The 19888-nt window shown below is 36.8% G+C and overlaps 2 protein-coding genes and 1 pseudogene across 5 annotated transcripts in view; all 3 read left to right on the top strand.

The window, feature by feature from the left end:
* The first annotated feature begins 3714 nt into the window (after positions 1 to 3714).
* LOC147870806 (structural maintenance of chromosomes protein 6-like) overlaps positions 3715 to 19888 on the top strand; it is a 28882-nt gene continuing 12708 nt past the window's right edge. For 2 of the 4 annotated variants that reach the window (XM_087341891.1, XM_087341890.1), the window contains exons 1-7: positions 5093 to 5129; positions 5848 to 5953; positions 15350 to 15509; positions 15910 to 16105; positions 16663 to 16821; positions 17480 to 17640; positions 19717 to 19806. In XM_087341891.1, coding sequence (XP_087198017.1) covers positions 5108 to 5129; positions 5848 to 5953; positions 15350 to 15509; positions 15910 to 16105; positions 16663 to 16821; positions 17480 to 17640; positions 19717 to 19806 — 894 coding nt within the window. In that variant the 5' untranslated portion in view covers positions 5093 to 5107. Of the gene's footprint in view, positions 5130 to 5847; positions 5954 to 15349; positions 15510 to 15909; positions 16106 to 16662; positions 16822 to 17479; positions 17641 to 19716; positions 19807 to 19888 lie in introns of all 4 variants that reach the window. The other 2 variants (XM_087341889.1, XM_087341888.1) reach the window with 2 other exon arrangements.
* On the top strand, positions 5545 to 5657 carry LOC147870808 (U5 spliceosomal RNA; annotated as a pseudogene).
* On the top strand, positions 5994 to 15379 carry LOC147870807 (uncharacterized). The gene is made up of 3 exons (XM_087341898.1): positions 5994 to 6811; positions 9716 to 9868; positions 13005 to 15379. The coding sequence occupies exons 1-3, from the start codon at positions 6737 to 6739 to the stop codon at positions 13155 to 13157; spliced, it is 381 nt and encodes a 126-aa protein (XP_087198024.1). The 5' UTR covers positions 5994 to 6736; the 3' UTR covers positions 13158 to 15379.

Raw genomic sequence — 19888 nt, 5'->3', positions numbered from 1 at the left:
ACACTGCATCAGCACAAATTTTTTTTAAGTTGAATGGTTTATTGAGGACCACTACATGCTTAAACCTTAATTTTTAATCTTCACTATTGTCTCTTTAAGTGCTTGAATGTAAGAGACAAGACTGCTAAGTCGTGTACATGTTTGAAGCAGATAACTTTCGCATGGACCCATTGCAAATGCTTTACGATTATTCATATGAGTTATTTACCAGGAAGCATGGGATGTCTGAGCTAGAGTAGAAACACAGTTTTTTCACCAGGTTTAGAAGCACATGCTGAAATGGAAGGGAGAGGAATTTAAGTGGTGTAGCTCTTTTGCAGGATGTTTGTGTTCGAGCCATCTGTGAGTGAAGATTCCTTTCCGTATGAATCTTGGAGGTAGAAGGTACCTTATTGATCTTGATATTGGGTAGTCAATCAGCATATGATTATCATGTTGAAGGGGTCCCGGGATCTTAATAAACATTGTGACCACAATCCGAAATTGTTGTGTAGACACGCTGTCAATTCAGTAATCAGCGTGCACTAAAACGCATATCGTAAAACTGTTTATTGACGTAATGTCAGATATAAAGGTATTGTTTTGTGGAATGGCCTCTGTGGTAAGTTGCATTCTTTATTCTGTTCTGTTTCTGCTTGTTAAAGTTGTTTCATAGAGATTGCTGCTGGTGTGTCATGGAGAGATGTTTCCTCAAGGTAAGGCATTTTGGTGCGCTCTCCTTTACTTAGTGGGGAATCCCCACGTCCACAGTACAGAGTGTCTAAGTATTTGTGACCAGGTTGGTGGCCTCAGCACTCTGCCAGTTTCTCATAGTAACTAGCTCCTTAGCACCTACAGTCATCATTCCATCACTTCTGCATGATGTTCTGGCAGATGCATTTCTCTCCTAATCTTCTGTGAGCGTGGAAATGAGCCTTTGTAGAAACAAATTTCTTGACTAGCTGAATATCAAAGTATTCAGAGAAGGTTTTGCGTCATGGACGTGTTTAATTCGCCATTTTGCAAGCAGGACGTGATCAAGATATTTCCTCATCAGCACAAATCTAAGGTTGCCAAGGAGACAAATATTACCAATTTAATGACTCAAGCCTCAACTTCGGCGCTTGTTTCCACACATTTGCTCGACATTTTTTAGAGCGGGTTACCTTGGCATCTCACTAATTGTTGAATACCTATGTACGCGCATCTAATTATAGGGCTGATACTAACCAAATGTAACACAGACGTAATTAGCTATAAGAAGATGAAAGGGGTTTGGTAAGCATTTTGTAGTTATTGCAAACCTTTTTATACATTTTCAAGATTTCCATCACCAACTGTTTTGATATGGGCGACAGGAAGTCTTTATCTTGTCCACTGAAGACAAGTTTATTGTTTCGTCTTCAATTACATGCACAGCTGCAAATGGCCCGCTGAGGTCAGCACGCCCGGACTTTGAAGGGTCAGAGAAGGTTGTCAACACTGCATCTTTCAAATTACACGACATATTATTTGCAAATGATATCTTATGACGCCAACTAATTGACTATATGGCTTACCGAACCCGAAGGTTCATCACCGAATTAACCAAAGCCCTGTCCTGGGCCAACAAAATCCAGGCTCCTTCAACTTCTGTCTCCCATAGATCCCGCCTGACATTATCCTCCCATCTACGTCTAGGTCTACCCAGCGGTCTCTTCCCTTCGGGTATCCCAACCAGTACCCGGTGCACACCTCTTGTCTCATCCATGTGCGCTACATGCCCCGCCCATCTCATTCTTCTCGACTTAATCACCCTGACAATATTGGGGGAGGAATATAAATTTTGAAGTTCATTATGCAGTTTTCTCCAGACCCCATCGTCTGCTCTCCTAGGCCCAAATATCCTCCCTTAGAGTGAGAGACCACGTTTTGAACCGATGCAAGACAACTGGCAGAATTATTGTTTCGTATATTATAATCTTCAGGTTCTTAGAAATCAGTCGTGAAGACAAAATATTTTGAACTGAGCAGTAGCAGGCATTTTCGGAATTTAGCCTCCCCCTAATTCCGTCGTGAATAAATTTTGATTTGTTATTGTTGTTTCATTGTTCCGTAAACCCGCGTACTATATAGTAACAGTATCAGAACTTTAACCTGATTTTCGACCACTTTCAAGGTCACTGACAATTTATTCTGGCCGATTAAACGCACGACGTCGCTTTCATTGCTATCGTAAACCACGTGCACTCTTAGCTTCGTGTTGTTGATGATGTGTCCGTGCTATGAATGCTTTTACGAAATCTTGTGACGTATTCGAGTATGGTGACCAAAGAACGTAGAAGCGAAAATCAAGGTAATGCATCGTGGAGATGTACTTTGTATGTCGACTGTTGAACGTTTGAATACAGTCTCGCGAATAATGGTATACGTTGTAAGTGTGCTCGTAGATGTGGAAATGGAGTGCTGACAAGAGTAGGTTTTCTCTCTGCGTTTCTGATAATGTCATCTCTGGTCGCGACGACGATGGCGCCATCATTCTACTTCGTGTGTTTGGGATTGTTTGACTAAGATATTTTGTTGTGACTTCTGCTTCTGTTTTGTAGCGTGATTATTAATCTTTTCTGTATTTGTTAAGAAATATTGAAATAATTTGCTAAGAGCTTAATATTTTTTATTACATTATCATTTATCTTTATTAATGAGGTCAATATTTCTGTAGAATGTTTCCCTGATTTATTTCTTTCATGTTTTCCAGACTGCTTTTATTTTGTTTTTTTGCTCGAGGCTGTTTAGTCTGGTTGTCACATTTAATCTGATTTAGACCTCGAGAAAGTAAGTATCTTGTAATATTTCGTGCAGTGAATTTTCATTACTTGGTTGTTCCACTATTGACAAATTAGGTAATCTTTTTTTATCTTTGTGATCCAGTCATTCTTTTCAGATATTTTATCACTGTTTTGGTGGTGAAACTTGCTTATACATTTTTAAGAGATTATTTAGGAATGTGTTGAATTTTGAATCTACATCAAGGCTGTTTAATACTGAGTGCCAATTTTCATTCGATGTGTTATACATTCTTTAATAGTGTCTTCATTTCTGAGTCTGATTGATATTCTGTACTTATGATAACTGGAGATCGACTTTTTTATTATTAATATTACTAGAAGTCATACATCGTGATCAGATGGAGTAATTTTGGATTCTTATGGGGAAATTAACTATTGCCATGACATTGGAAGATGCTAGTCGATCATTTTACACATTTTTATGGTGACTTTCAATAAGATAATTTGTATTGATGATAATGGGACCACAGTTGACGATGTTGTGCTGTAGGTTTAAAAAGATAATTTATAATGCTTTGTAACTTGTTTAGGAAAGTCAGCATTGCCAGTGGGGGCTCTATATATAGCTAGGACATATATGTTGGAATGTTTAGATTCCAATTGCACAATGCAGCGTCTATTTCTTGTTATTTTAGTGACACAATACATTTATCTAATTAAATTTTAGGTTCTTTTTGGCAATAATACTTGCACCTTCTTTTACCATATTTCATCTAGAGTAAGTACTTCCAAAAGTAACATTTTCAAGTTTTACCTCTGGTGTTGGGTTAAACACAGATTAGGGTGTGTGTTTATTATTAATGGACACTGATAGTTGATCAGTTTTGTTTGAAAGTCCTCTTATGTTATGATGGTGCACCACAGAATTGTTATCTTGATTGTATTCTGAATTTAGAACTGGTTTATTAGCATTGATGTAGACATCTTTCAGGTATTTGGTGACAGATTTGGGCTTAAGCCTAAAAGAAGGGTTAGATCTTACATCAGTGATTACAGGTATCCAGTTTGCACCTAATCTAATTAGCAGTGAGTTGCACAAGCTTCTACTTGCCTTCTGAATTAAGTTGTAATCCGTGTCTGGTATGATCATTCCTATTTAAGGATGAATTGTCAGTTAATCCAATATGTGATTTGTCTGCATTCCAAAGCGCACACTCAAGTAGAATATTTCCACTCCCCACCAACTTGTCTATATTGGGCCTGTCATGGTTGCAAAAGGAAAGTACTAGAAATCTGTTGACTTTGTACATTATGATTGCATAATGTCATGAAAGAGAAATTTATGGGTTCTTACTTGTTCAGTAAGCTCCTGATTATGAGTGTTTGGAATATTCATGCATTACTAATTTTTTAAATAAGCACAGGTGAAATAGGCCTTCAACTTACTTGTGGGGTGGGGGTGGGGGTTCTAAAGAAGGTGGATGAAAATCATAATAAAATTCTACTGACAGTAAAACAAAGGCTTCGTGTACTTAGGAAATTTGAGAACAGAAAATGGGCAACAGAATTTATAATAAAAGTATGTGATAGGGATTGAGTGATTCCATCCTTGAAAGAACACCATATACCAGGCTGACCTACTGATGGCGTATTTTGGGCATAGTTTTCTGGGAGTCCAGTAACACTGGTTTGATTATGGGGAAACTTTCTCCAGAGTTAGTAAGAAATGAGGAAATCAAAAGTTCATGTCATGGTGCGTGCTATGAGAAGTTTTGAAAAGATTGACAGTGAACTGAAAAATGGCTTCAGACTGAGAGTGAAGATACTGTGCCTGTTACAGATTTATTTTTATGGAAGCCCCACAACCCAAATGTTACGTCGAGTTTGAAATCTGTGTGTGTATCTTGTGTTTTCTTTTGATTTGTTTGCCAGCTTTTCCAACACAGACCTTGCCCATGAATTTAAGGTGCAGTGTGTCTTTTATGTGAATGTTCGTTGCTGGTCTTGCTGTTGTTCATTTTGTTTGAGAACATTTGTTGAAACTATCTTCACTATACCAGTGTTGAAATCTTGCAGGGATTGTGACTGGATGTTGATGTGCTGGTCAGGAGATTGCTTCTGCTTTGCAAGAATTCACATGCCCATATTATTCACTTGTTACAGAACTTTCATTCAGAATTTGAATGACTTTTTTATTGTAATGACAGCTTTTGAGCACGTATTTAAATACAAGGATACAATTTGGTCCAATATAATATGGGCTTTTATAGAAATTCCCTCAATGCACAACATTTACATTTTATGATATTCGTGCAGAGATAACCGTATGGAAATGACAGATGTAACTTGGGACACTCTTAATGTCTGTCACATCTATCGTAGGTGATATACCATTGCCATTGGTTTAAATTTTTGTCATGTTCATCTTCATTGATGAATTGGTATACTAGTTTGCAGGCTGATCAGCATTGATAATTTTGCTAAAGAGCATTCACCAGTTGATTAGGCTGTTTTTTGTTAGAAAAAGAAAGTTGATTTTTAAATATTATTTGCACGAGTTTCAGCTGCAAAAGGTTAAAGTTTATACTTGAGGAAGCACCCCACTGTTTCAAGGTACCAGATTGTAAGTGGTAGGGTGTGTGTCATTACATGTTTTGGGGCGGAATTCTGCAGCATGGCGTCGTTACATACTGTTATTTCATTATACTCTTATTTCTTTCAACGTCAATAATCACACATTTCCCAAATGCTTGGGGTTTTATCTAATTTTTTATTCTACATTATTTAGCTTATTTAAAAACTCAGGTTTCCCTTGATATTCGCATAAATCTTTTGCCTTTTACTGAAGATTTCTGTTGAGGGGAACATATGGTTCATACAGTTTCATTCCTACATTTAGATTACTGATTTATTTTTTTAACTTTGTTGTATTGAGAATGTCAGAAAAAAGAAGACTTCTGTGCAGTTTTGGGATCTAACGTAATATTATTCTCAAACACTACCGTGTCCTTATCAATTCACTATTACAAATTTCATTGCCCATGTCAAATCCTAGATGAAAACTGCTTGTATTTTCTTTATACATGCTGTATGTTCACAGCAATGGAACCTGGTCCATCAAGAAAGAGAGTAAAGCATGTTGTTCAGGATCAGCTGTCTGGCTTGCAGGAAGATCCAGCTGCGTGTGCCAGCGGCCCGTCTAAAGGGTAAGTGTTCATCATTACTTCTCTCTGATGTACAGAGAATATTTCTTTCAGCACAGGGAACCTGTAAAATTATGAAAGTAAACCACCAGGTGTATCGGAAGTCTTGACCTGATAATTTTCTAGTGATGTGTAGTGCAGTGAAATCGGCTTTCCTGTGTTATGTACCGTGGTGATACTTTATTGAGAGTGTATTGAACACGGCCTATTGAAGCAACGCATGTGGGGTCAGGATGCTCAGTCATGAGCAATTCGGTTAGAGAGAGAGAGAGAGAGAGCGGCTTGCTTGCACGAAACTTGTGACTGGTGGCAAGTGACGATGTCTTGCGCTTGCGCAGGACCCCGCCTTGTTTTAGTTTCTTTGTGTTTTGAGGGTCAGTTCCCTTCATAACTCTTGGACCCAGGTATTAAATCAGAATATTCATTGCAGTGTGGATCGTTATGGTTTTCCTGTTGTCATTCGGTTATCCTTTAAGACGCTGCAACGTACGTTCATATTCGTTTTTTGCAATTTGAGGTTGTGTTGTGTTGAGTTGTTTGCGAATGTTGTGCGGGCGGTGATTGGAAGAAGAACGCTAGAAATTGACTGCATATTCGAATGTATGTGACTTGGGCAAGGGAAATTGAGTACGTTTATGCATTAATATTGTGGGTATTTTACACGTGCCATTCTGAGAAGTAAATAACTTCACTCGATTCACGCGTAATGACAAAGCCGCTACTTGTCCTTTGTTCGTGGTTTGAACGCATATCGCCATCTTCATAACTGAGGACTGAGTTGGAAATATGTTTGTAACATACTTTATTTTTGTAAAAAGCCTGGAATGTCATTGCCCAAGAATCTCTACTGTTATTGTTTGTGTATGTATGATTGAAAATTAAATTTCTTTAAGATTTTTTCTTGTGGTAAATGTTTGAACACTGTTATTTGTTTTTTCGGACAGGAATAAGTTGTCAAAAGTAATACTGTCCTCTCATCTTGCCAAAGATTTGGCCTGTTTTTATGAATGTGTTGCTGTAAAGGATCTAAAACTTGAATTTATCATCTTTGGTTTTTGAAGGTGTTTCGTCTCATCGTGATCAACATCAACATTATGGATTAAGTTTTGGCCTGCCCCATATACAGGGATTAAAGTTATTCTGTTTTTTTTTTCAGGCATTCCTGGATTGTTCTACTCTTCGGTTTATGTTGATAAAGTGGCTTTGGAATTCTGTTCTCATGCATCTTTTCATAGTTTTCATGTTGTCCTCATATTTATTATTGGTTCTTCTGTATTATCTTTGTTACATTTAAGATCCGGCATTCTGTATCCTGCAGTTTCTGTGAGGAATCACATTCCTATTGTTTCATTAATAGCCAGTGTCACGAGATGTGACAAGTTAAATTTCCATACTGAAATTTTATCTCAGTACTTATTTGATGCTGTTCTGTTTGGAAGTACCCTTTCAAACCTGTTACAGCAAATACCGAGCTTCTGTAATTTTATAAGTTGCTGTGGAATTTTGAAAACCTAGTCTTTGATTGTCCCCTTTATTTCATTGATGTCATCGAAACCTTTTCGCTTTGAATTCTAAATTGAGTTTTTGGAAGAACGAAAAGTCGCGCAATACTAAATGCGGAGGAATATGTTAAGAAATGCGCAACAGCCGGAATGGTTGTCAGAAATTTCTGCACAAACAACAGAGTGAAGAAAGCAATCACAACATTTTATTTAGAAAAACTTATATATGAAATAAACTCCCAATACAGATTTCTGTTTACATCAAAAGAGGAGGACATTCTATGTGCTCCTTGCATTTGAGTGAACTCGTCTGGCCTCTTTTATGATTCATCATACTAGACCTGTTAATTTTGAAGATTTGTTTTGGGGTTACCCATGAACCATTGTTTTATCACTTCTGATTTTCTTGGAAAGGAAATAAGGTTCTTTCTGAAGTTTTCCAGGAGTTTTGACACATTGACTTGACTCTACTTCCGCTTGTAAGTCAGCAGATGAGACAAATTTTGCAGCAGTATGTTGGTTCTTAAGATTTTGTATCAGAATGAGAATCCATCCTTATTAACTTACATTTGGTGAGATGTCTGATTTATTTGTAAACAAGTCCCCTAATTTGTATAACTTTTTATCTGCTTTACTGTTGGACTGTAAAATTTCAGTATCTTCGATGAAAGTCATTTTATTTTTTTTTAAATTTTGAAACAGCTTACCTATTTGAGGTCTGCTAATTGTTTCTTCTGTCAAAGATATTTCTGAAATGTTGCAGATGTCTATAGCAATATTGCTTATTTCATATGTTCTGCTAGTTTTTAAGAAATGTAAATTGCAAGTACGACACATGACCTTACATCGAGATTCATAACCTCTAAATGATACATCCTGTGATTTTGAATTTATGGAGAATGATTTAACAGATTGTACTGTGCCATCATCCGTAACAGAGGAACTTTGTACTGACAGAACTGTTTAGATTTATGTACTTTTATATTAACAGTTTTATAATGGTTGTTTCTGTTGAAATTAGAAAAACGTATCAGCATTTTGATGTTGTGATCTTTTTGTTTCTGGTGTCGCTGGGCTTCCATTGAGATCTTCGATGAATTGTTTTGGAAGACACACATTTCTTACAACTGCTCAGATTCCTTCAACAAACTTACTGAAAAGTCTGGTTATGTTTCTTCGCTCATCCTAATTTTACCATAATATTGCTGAGATGCTTTGCAGCCTCAGTCATTTGGGTGATGAGTAAGTCAGATGATAACTGGATCTTGGTGACTGACGCACAGATGCTGAATCATTTCACGTTTTTCAGTATATGCATACTCACTATGTTTCCACTCAGTGTGCATAAATGTTACGTGTGTTATTTAATAGTAAGATATTGTTTAATTACCAGGTGACTTTACGTCATGTTGTAAGTCAGGCAAGAGTTTATAGTTTATTTTCAGCTATCATCTGTTTTTGTTTTTTTGAAATTTCTGTAATTGAATAAAATATGAGAATTTTCCTTAATCAGCTTTGGTTGCCCAAGAAATGGATTGGTTGGACAAACTAGAGAAGCGATTAGGGAAATCACTTAGTCAGATGACCAGACATAAGATGGCTGTCTTCTGTGGTCTGGTATAAGTTTACCAGTGATCATTGTCTTTGGATTTGTCACTGTGGAAACCTCAAATGTTACATATTCAGTGAATCTGAAATTTACCTTCTGAGGATAATGCATGTAGACTATTTACTGTGAAGGTGATGAGTGCAGGCATTAACACATTTTTTTCCCTCGTAACTGAATGAATAGGAGTAGGGTAGTTTTGAGGGGAGAGTCTACTTTAGGGCAGTTTTCTTGCATTTATGTGAAAATACTAAGGAGACCCCACAAAAATCCTCGGTCAGAATAACTGAGTTTGAAACCTTTGAGAAGACTCCATATCTGCAGGCTATGTAGCAGTTACATTCTGAACTGGCTTATATTCATTTTCACATCTCTTGTTGAAATTTATGGATCAGAGTGAGTTCTGAGGAAATGGTCTTTCAGGGTAGCTTGCAAGGTTATAATTCTTATTTCAGTCTTCTGCACATCTCCTTGATGAGTAAACACATTAAAGAACAAACAATTTATATGGAGTTGTGTTTGAAGATTATGGAATTCCTGCAAATGATCGGTCTTTTGGCTTATATCCTAAAAAGTGTCATTCCTGGATCGCTTTCGAAGTCACTATAGCTACTTTTATGTTTTGTGAAAGTAAATGATTTAGCAATTCTTTTGAAGGACCTTGAAAACTACATTCGAAATCATCTAGAAGCTCGCCTGGCCAAGATCCAGGATATTGGACGTCATTTTGTGGATGATGGCATCATGTCACAGACAGTGAAATCAGATGTGGAGGCTACTACATCAAGGTGGAGTCGTCTGAGTCAGCAGGTAGAAATAGGGAATTCATTACTTGCTTCTTAAGTCAGCATGATGAGATGAAAGTCTGATAATGTGTAATAATGTGATTGCTCCGTATTAATCTGCTTACCTGTTTGTTTTGACTATTGTACTTTTAAGTTGCCCTCAGTGGACTTGTGGTTAGCGTTTTCGCCACTGGACCCAGGGTTCACGGGTTCAAACCCAGCCAAGGTCGGTGGACTTTTAAGGATGATAAAACTTTCTTCAGAGGGGAAGTAAAGCCGGCGGTCTCATGTCATAGTTTTAGGGCATGTAAAAGAACCTTATGAGCAGGAACAAGATGTTTTGTAAGCAAAATTCATTGGCCATTTCTCACCCGTATCTCTGTTTTTGGAGTTGCAGCCATTTTTACTGTGGTCTGCTTATTGAAAAAAGCAATTTCGGTCATGGCACTGTCCTTTCATGTCTAGTTTCCAAGCAACAGGAAGCACCATCACCAGCACTCAAATTCAGGACTGAGTTTTTGACTTTTCTAAAATATCTTCTTGGTTTCCAGGAAGAAGCACTTCAAATTTCATATGAATTAGAATATATTTTTTTGAACTGTAAGCAAACACACACACAACTCCGAAATTGAAATTAAGATTACCAACCCTATGAAAGTTATTTTTACCAAAAGATCACATGGGGATGATGTCTTGTCAGTGACATCTGAATGTAAGCTAGATGAAACACGCAATGTTGCCACAACAAATAATACTTCATTCATTGTTTGTAGTTGCGTGATTTTTGTTGTTTTGGAAGTTTGAATACTGTAAATGACCTACGTCGTATGTTTACAGAAACTGACATATGTATTGAAGTTACGTGTAGTTGAAACTTGAGGAACGAAATAGAGAACATCTAATTTTGAAGAGTGTCTCTGATGAAGTAATCTCATTTGACAGTGAAATTGAACCAGCTTGTTGTGGCAGTATGGCATCTGGTAATAAGAATAATTCAATTAAAATCTAAAATAAAATTTGGCCAATACCATGACATCCATTGAATTCTCTTGGTGTCCATCATTTTGTTGAAGGTCTCGGTTACTGGACGATATAAGCGTTGATCTGTGTGAACAAATGTTCCTAAGCTTTAAGGGTTAAGTGTCCCATTAATTTGTGTGTGTGTGGTTGGTTGAATAGGACTATATGGTCCTGTTGTGTCATGATATTGTTATAATGTTTGTATATTCAGACAAATAGCACTGTGTATGTCCAAAATGCTTCTAAGGCTTGACAGTACGTCAAAGATTAATTTTTAACCTAATCATCCACTTTAAGGAAAGGATTCTCTAACTAACATTCACTTGAAATTTTCAAACAATTTGGAATAATTAAAAGGAATTTTGTTTTCCTGCAGAATGTCAAAATCGGACTAAACAGTCTAAAGGCAGTTTAAAATGCCCCTGTTTATATCATTATGACTGTGTATATATTTGAGGGAATGAAGTTCAGACTTCAGCTCTACTTAAAATACCCACGAGTTTATGAGATTGTCATTTTTTATTGGGAAGAAATTGAACTCTTTATATATCATAAAAGCAAGCTGTATCATACTGCAGTACTGTGGGATGTGCTATAGTTTACTACTCTTTCCAGGCAGGTGATACAATACCTTGCTCTGCTAATCCCATTGATACTCTTCAGTCAAATCACCCCTACCCCTGTCTAAATGTCTCCCCCCCTTACAAGGGTCCTGCAGCATACGTATTTGGTCCAAATATTGAACAAAAAAATCTGAGAATGCTCTTTGCTGTTTCAAGGATCTCTATGAAACAAATAACAAGATAGCATATTTAATTCTGTAGCTTCTCAGTTGGTACCTCAGCAATCGACTTGTACCCACAAGTGAATCGTCATATATTGATGTCAAATGCCACCATTTAAATTTATTTTTAAAACATTTTAAACAGTAGATTGTAGTGCCTTAAACCCAGTTTAAAATTACAGGTGACATTTCACTGTGTTTTTCTTCTTGTACAGTCTGAGGAGCAGTGGGTTAAAGAATAATAATTTTGTTGTTTATATAATTTGTTTTAATTAGTATCAAATTAGCAGTGTTCATTATATTAAATGTGTGTGTACTACATATTTACTTGTAGGTTTTATTTAGTATGTGAATGTATCACGTTACCATATCGATAATAATTTTTCTCTAAATGAGTATGAAATTAATTTTTATATATGTAGCAATAAAAAAGGGAATATCTGCCTTTAAAAATTGAGGAATGAATGTATTAACTATAATTAATAGGAAAAATTTATACCGCTGTATGTGGCTTACATCCTGAAATTGGTTACAGGTGTCAAGACTGAGGTTTTCTCATCATTCCAGTGAACTATATAACAAAATATGCCACAGCTGCTTTGTTTTACTCTCTTTCCAGTTCACCATAGTCTCAGGATTCAAATCTGATACCCTAACTTTTCAGTTTTCATTATTTTCCTCAGTTCCTCTGGGTATTGCTGTATTCTGTACAATTTATAATTTACAATGTTCCTGCCAGTTTATGATAAGTGTTCCTCGGAAATGACAAAGCATTATTAAAGTAACAGAGGAATAAATATGGTTACTTTTTTCTTTAATGACAATAGCATGAGGGCCTAATGGAGCTTATGTGTTTTAGTATAAAAAGACAGCTTGTTAGGATTTTGGGATCATACTTTCTGTGCCTTGTGATGATTATCTTTTATTGAAAGTCATTCTACATTTGGCATTGCATTGGAATTTGAAAGGCATGCACTGGCCATGGCTTGATTGCATCTTGCTTTGTGAGTTAGGGATCGTACCGTATTGCTTGAGGACTCTGTCACTAGTCTGAGTAAGAAAGCTTTTATTTGTATTTGTTCTTGTGCCAGTTTTTTTAATTGTCAGTGACATTGCAGCAAAAGTATTAGTTGTAATTACAACTGTTCACCAGTACCAAACATTTTTGTCCCTCTACTGAAAGCTGTTAAACTGCGAGATCGTGAACAACGTGGCTGTGTGTACAGCTAAGGTGATATTAAACTACAGGTTGAAACTTTTACACTTATGTTATGGTATTCACCAGTAAGAGTTTTACTAATTGCTAAATTCTGTCCTGTAATTTGTGTTGATGAATTAATTATATTTAGTCTTTCAGAATCCATATACATTTCCACTCGCATACACAGCAACCTTTAAAGTATTAGCAGCTGCCCTCCACATCAGGTGCCGTTTTCATCCGCGAACACAGGACGCGCTGCACGTACCACGCGCAGTCACAATTAGAATACTCCATTTAACTGTTGTGTGAGGCTCTTCGAACTGCATCGGAGTCACATTCGAGCTAAGAGAATCCTAATTGTTCTTCTTTAAAATGGGGACAACAACGAGCAGCGGTTGCCGTAGTAGCCCGAATGAAAAACTTAAAAGTGTTAGAGCAACGGTTTAAAAGGGGATACATTTTTGACAGCGTGTCCGAGTTCATTTTTAACTTGCGGATGGCGTTAACATTCAGGTCATTGTATCTGTCAGTTATCGTCAGGAGGCCAGAATATGTCACAAGGCTGGCCCGGATTTTTCTCTAATTTGTATTTGGAGGTGCCCAATTAGGCACTGCAATTGTAATGAATGAGCTGCTTTTCTGCCGGCCAGTGTGCAGTCGTGGCAGTCACCGGGTGAACTCGCTCGATCTTACCCGTCGAAACAATTTAACGTCAGTGGAAGGCACTATTAGTCGTCTAAAAGTTTAGTCTGTACGGAAGCCGTTTATAGTTTGGTAGATATTGACCGCCGTTTCAGATCCTTGTGCCCCCATCATCATACTCGTCGCCGTGGGGAACTCAGATCTTACCAAAATCATCTTAGTTTTTCTTTAATGACGAGTTTATAAAGCCAAGGAAACGATTCAGTCCATTATTGATTTATATAACGTTATTTTTGTAATATAATTAATGATAAATGTACCTTTCTTCAAGAACATATTGACTGAGCAGCCATTTGTTACGTTTTTATGCAGTCAATTTTCCCTTACTAACGTAAGAATCCTCAAACACGTATAGAAAATAGGTCTACTTGTTCAGTGACAAAGAACATCATCGCAGTCACATAATTACAGTTCGGGTTTCGTATTTGTGAGGCTCTGTTCTCAGCCCAAAGACCGTGCTTTCTGATGGAGGTATTTCATGATTTTCCTCAGTATCTCCAGGAAGATGCCTGGATGGTACCTTAAACTACGCCACTGGCCGTCCATCCTGAATACTTTCCGGTTAATTATTAACTAATTATTCTGTCATTCGACGCTGTCTGGTTTGCGATACTGAAGTTACGTAATTTTAAATGACCAAAACATGTTCGTGTGTGAAGAGAGACCTAGTATGTTGTTATTCTTTGCAACTAAAACAGGGCTGTGTAAACTTCTCTACATTCGAGTCGAATTGAATGTGGATGGATGTATTTGGGATCCGAGTAGAAAGAAATGTGTGCCTTGAAACCAGTTGATAGAATATTTTGTAATTTGTTCCCCCTTGTTCTGTTTCTTGTTAATTAATATTCTTTTTTTGGACTGGTCGGTTTATGTCAAATTCCATACTTTCCCCTCGATATAAACGATTTTGAGCACTTTTTGTACAGAAATGCAAACACAAAGGCTTTACGTTCTGCACGTAGTATCCAGCGTATTCAAAAATATTGTTACGATAATAAAATCTAGGAGGGCTTGATGGAGGAGACATGTAGCGCGCATTGGAGGTATATGAAATGTGTACCTCATGTTTGAAGTAAGGAGACCACTGGCAGGACACAGGCATAAATGGAAATTGACTTTGGTGGCGAGTCGAGCGAACACCATCATGTAACACGGGGAATTATATAATTACCAGCTCCTCCAAGTACGTGCCTTCCAAATTGATGTTTACCAAGAAATTCAGTGTGAATTCCTTAGATTTCTATTTCAAGCCATAAACCCAGCTCATTGTAGGATTTTAGATTTCATTGATCTAAAAATGGCATTTGACCCGTATCTCATGCGAAATTGCTCGCTCACTCTGGCCTTCACATGTCCAGATTATGTTGATTGACTAGAAGTAAATGTGGAAATTGCATATTTGTTTATTCTTGAATTCCTTATGAAATAAGACCTATTAAAAATTACGTACATCTAGTGTCTAGCTGAATGAGAATTGAGTCAGGTGGGCCTGTGTAAGCGAGTAGTGATGTGATACAGTATCGTGAAATATTTAAAATTTGAGTTTAAGCTACATATTTTGTGTGTTTTATGAGTAATTGTTTAGATGTGGTTACTTAGTTTGGATGTAAGGGAGGACGTAACAGCAGAAAGAAAGTTCTATCTTATTTCTAGGATAATTCATTCAAGAAGTACGGTTTATATGAGACAGGTATTACGCATGTAAGTTGTGTTGAAGTCTGTCAAATTAAGTTTGTTACATTTTTATGAAATTATCTAAGAAGTAAAGTTGTAGTTCTCACATGTTTCTGATTCTGTAGGTCATCTTTAAAAATGAATGTGAAAGGAGCTTCACTTGAACAAAAGAACTCTGGCAGTCGAGATGAGCGAGTTCGAGAATCAGACGATGCACCGAGCACCTCTAAATTCCGAAGAGATAATGACGGAGACGAATCCAGTTCTAGTGGACACCCCTCAAATGTGAGTTCTATGTAACTGGTGTATATGAGTCCTTATTTATAGGCACATGATTACACACGCAGAGCATAAATTATAATATGTACCAGGTTGCCATGTTACTAAATATTTGTTTTGGTGCCTGGGTTTCTTCTAAGTCGTGTATTCATGTGTGAACATTTTAAGAATTTGGATCTTGGAGTTCCACTTTTGTTGTACTGCAGATTGAAGTTTCAATCTGTGTGTCATGAATTGACAGAAAAGTGTGGAACTTTATACATTATAGGAGCCCCTGAAGATTGATTATTATAAATGTGATTGATGTGTTGCAACTGAACTAGCATGGTTCTAGTGCTCAGGGACAAGTTTGCCTCATTTGTAGAGTTTACTGCAATTTTATTTTAAAAGAATATTGACATTACAGGAACCAAAATCTGGGATCATTGAAAAAATATACATAACAAATTTCATGTGCCACTCATCCTTGGAGGTTCGTCTGAACGGAAGAGGTAATTTTGTTTTTGGGAAGAATGGCAGTGGCAAAACTGTGATAGTTTATGCTCTTGTACTTGGTTTGGGAGGTAACCCAAGAGCTATTAAGAGAGGAACCTCTTTGAAAGGTAACATATTGTAACAAGTTGCTAAGGTCATAGGTTTAGTCTTTGCTTATCTAGCTTGAATTTAGTCCAGTCTGAAAAGTCTGAGTGTACAGTCTACACAGGTAATGAACTGAAATTTGTCATCTCTTATCTTCCCTTAAAACTAATTTCCCAGTACATATTATTTATGTTTTTAAATTTCTTTAATCTGATTATATAAAATAATTCATAGTGTGTACATGTGTGAGCTTGGTAACTCAGGGGGCAGAGAAGATCCAGCATATTGTGCGCTGGATATTCTCCTACCATGACTTACCATTCCTGCACTGATGAAAAAAATTATACCATGGTATTTATTGCCAACCCATTAAGTAAATTTTGTAAGATCGTGATGTTTAATATCATCAAGCCCAAATGACTGAATTAGAGAACATGAGAATTGCGAAGGATCCCCTCAGTTAACCTAATACTGAATGAACAGTGGATTTGGTCCAAAACTTTAATTTTATTTCATATGATATTGGAAGGAAGATTAAGTGTGTGTATCAGAATTTTAGAATTGTTCCTGTTTCTTCCAGAATTTATAAAGAAGGGTAAAGTCACTGCTACCATCGAAGTGACATTGAAGAATACTGGTCACCTTAATTACGAGAGAGAACAATATGGTGACCATATAATTGTAAGGAGACGCTTCGATGCAACTGGTCGCGGCACATACGAAATAAAGTCAGAAGAAGGTACTGGGCTTTCTTTCCCTCTGCTTTTCCTTCATCTCATATATTGGATGCTCTCAACAAGAAATTTGTTATCTTTAAACAATTAGTTTTTTATAAATAAAATATGACTTGTCCCCTTCCTGATTGTATATGTGTTTTAAGAGGGCATTTTACCATGCACACTGATTATGTGTAAATGTCTGTTTCGTCATATTTGTTTCAAATATGTTCTATTTTTGGCTGTTTAAAAAGATGCGCAGATTTCAGGCCCATTTTACTGAAATTGCGTAAAAGTGTCATATTAGGCTTCTTCTTTTCTGAGAGTCCTGTTGGTCTTCCTCCATATACAGCATTATATAGGAAGTTTCAGTTTATTTCAACTCGCGTTACTTGATGTATTGAATTAATAACTTGGGTGAAGGTTGATTTACAAGATTTATGTACTGTACTCCATTCAAACTAATAGTCTCGATTGACTCTACTATATTACAAAATTTACAGCTTTTAAATATTGAAGATTTCTGTAAGTGGCACATTGCCTATCCTTTCATCTTCGTTAAATTGGCACCAGGTCCCGACCGTCTCAATGAAATAGTTTGTTTGGAGTAGCAGTTGATCACATTTGGGTCAGTGGGTTACATTACTGTGTATATCATTTCTCACTTGTTTCCTGTTGCAGGTGAAGTAATTTCCAGGAAAAAAGAAGAACTGGACAAAATTGTTTCAGCATTCAACATACAAATTGACAATCCTGTAACAATTCTGAATCGGGAAGATGTCCTGGAATTCCTAAACAGTAGCAGTTCTCAGAAGTACAAATTCTTTATGAAGGCAAGGAAGGTAGGACAAATAAAATGGTCATGTGCAGAGTCGATGTCAAATAAACGAAAGGTCACTACCATTTTAAACTCTAAGAAAGAGTATCTTGTTACATTTTTTGTATTGACGACATGTTTCAATGTGTATTACATCATCATCAGGTCTATCAATTTTAAAAACTGTTGTACATCTTGCGTTGCGTATATTGATTTGTTTGGTTTTAAGTTTTGTCTCTCCTTTAAATTTGGAGGTTGTGCTTGGATGTTTTATATTGGGTTGTAAGTGATGTGTTGTGTGTCCGATATTAAGGGACAGTAGTCTACCGTCTACCGTCCCTTAATATCTAAGAAAGAGGTTGTTATTCTGTTCAAATGTTGATTAATGTTTACAATAGAATGAGTTTTGTTACAACTTTTTTACAATTCAGATGGCTGTCATTTCCTCTTTAAATGATTAAATTGTGTAATGCACTTATTTGCATCTGCGCTGTAGTGAATGCATATCAGACTGAACAGCAGTACCAGTTTTATTTTATTCAGACAAATTTACAATTAACTTGGCTTGAGATCCCATTTTCTGTCTGTTGCCATGTGGGTTTGTAGGTGGGTACCTTTTGTCTTGGAGGAACATACTGGAGGAAATATGTTCTTCCATGACTTTGATACTCACCTGTTCTCTGTGAGAAACTCGAATTTCATCCCCACTTTCTGTTTATCCTTTCAGGAAATACGCCGTTGGTGACGGATTTTGTGGATGTCACTTGCTTTAAAAATTATATTTTTATTTGTTTGTGGTTTATTTTTCGCCACTGTCATTAGCTACTAGTTAAGACTTTATGGCATTAGATGATATATAATGGATGGGAAAGGGTGTGGAGGGAGTGCTATCTTGTCCTCACCTAATTTAAGGTACTGACCCAGGATGTGCCTGGAAGGACTGAGGGAAGTCTCAGGATAATAGGTCTCCAGGCTGAAATTTGAACCAGGGACCTCCTGTGTATAAAGCACATGGTAACTACACTGCTGCAATGGTTGTTTGTTTTATGCTGTGTTTATTCCAGAGAAATTACTACTCATTTACTATTAAAAATTGTAATACTCAGGGGAAGTAAAATAAGGCAGGAAAATTTTGTATTGTATGTAAGGAAGCCAGGGTCCACCAACTGAAGAAGAATAAGATTGTATTTGAATGTTTTCTATTTGTGCAGATTGTAATGTGCAAGCAGCCAGAAATCAGGTGACTTGTCTTCTAGGTTATGGTAGAAATTTACCAACGTTTCGGAGGCATTAAGCGCCTCTGCGATGTAGGCGAGTTTCAACCAGACTACACATTGCAACATTGCATCAACTTCATATTTATCGTGCTTGCTTACATTTTGTTAAATCTTTGTAATAGTATGAGTTACACTTGTAAATTTTGCACTGGAAGTTGCAACATCAAGTTTTGATGTAAGTGAAAGTAATAAACTCGGTGTCATTTGCAATCAATGATTAAGTGCCACTTCAGTGCAACTCCTTTGGTGTGGTACTATTAAATGAGAAATGCACATTTTTTAAAAAATGCTACTTTCATTTGAGTGAGAAATCAGACTTTGGAAGCTGCTGGCAGGGGCACAGTGGTTATGGATCAATTGTTGCTGATTCCAGACAACTGACATCACAGACATTGGACCATCACTGTTACGCTGTGCATACATTTCTTAGCTTGTTAAACATTTGTTAAGTTGTTAAATATGAATTCATGAAGCCGTTGTTGTTAATCCGCAAATATTGGTCTTGTGGGTTGTAAATCCATGTGGATTTGTATGTAAATACCAACATTCCTGAGGAACGTCCTGCTTCCATCTTTAGGGCTGAAAATATCGAGGCAGTATGTTCCTCTGAATTGTTGATATTTGTTACGTGGGTAGTATGAATCCTAGTAACTGTGGCTAATAATTTTTCACTGGATAAGGTGAAAATGCAGCTGTTCAGGTACTCCTGCCCTACCAGGTATTTTGAGTTGCATTTTTGAAGACTGTAGTAGCTGTTGTCTAATTTTATAGGAATTTGAACTGTTTCTTCTGTGGTTATTTAGTTTCTGTTTTGTATGTTTCAGGATCTAGAAAACATGATCGAACCACGTGATATGATTGATTTGCAAGTGAAGTCCCTTTTCGAGAGTTTGCTCCAAGGGTGCGGACGCAAAGTAAGAATCAGAACATTTCTCTAAAACAGTACTTCTCAACTTTTCTGTTTTATGGACAAGTAGTCTCTCTCAAATCCAACGT

This window comes from Zootermopsis nevadensis, unplaced genomic scaffold, assembly GCF_977971745.1.
Source record: "Zootermopsis nevadensis isolate Lab colony 2312 unplaced genomic scaffold, Znev_1.0 Znev_ptg000196l, whole genome shotgun sequence".
Taxonomy (NCBI): Eukaryota; Metazoa; Arthropoda; class Insecta; order Blattodea; family Termopsidae; genus Zootermopsis; species Zootermopsis nevadensis.
Note: the sequence above shows the minus strand (reverse complement) of the source record. Positions and strands in the feature narration are given on the sequence as shown.

Coding starts and splice junctions, on each gene's coding strand:
- LOC147870807 (XM_087341898.1), top strand. CDS start 6,737: ATGTTTGTAACATACTTTATTTTTGTAAAAAGCCTGGAATGTCATTGC. Junction 6,812..9,715: donor TCTCTACTGTTATTGTTTGT/GTATGTATGATT, acceptor ATTCTTTTGAAG/GACCTTGAAAACTACATTCG. Junction 9,869..13,004: donor GGAGTCGTCTGAGTCAGCAG/GTAGAAATAGGG, acceptor TTAGTCTTTCAG/AATCCATATACATTTCCACT.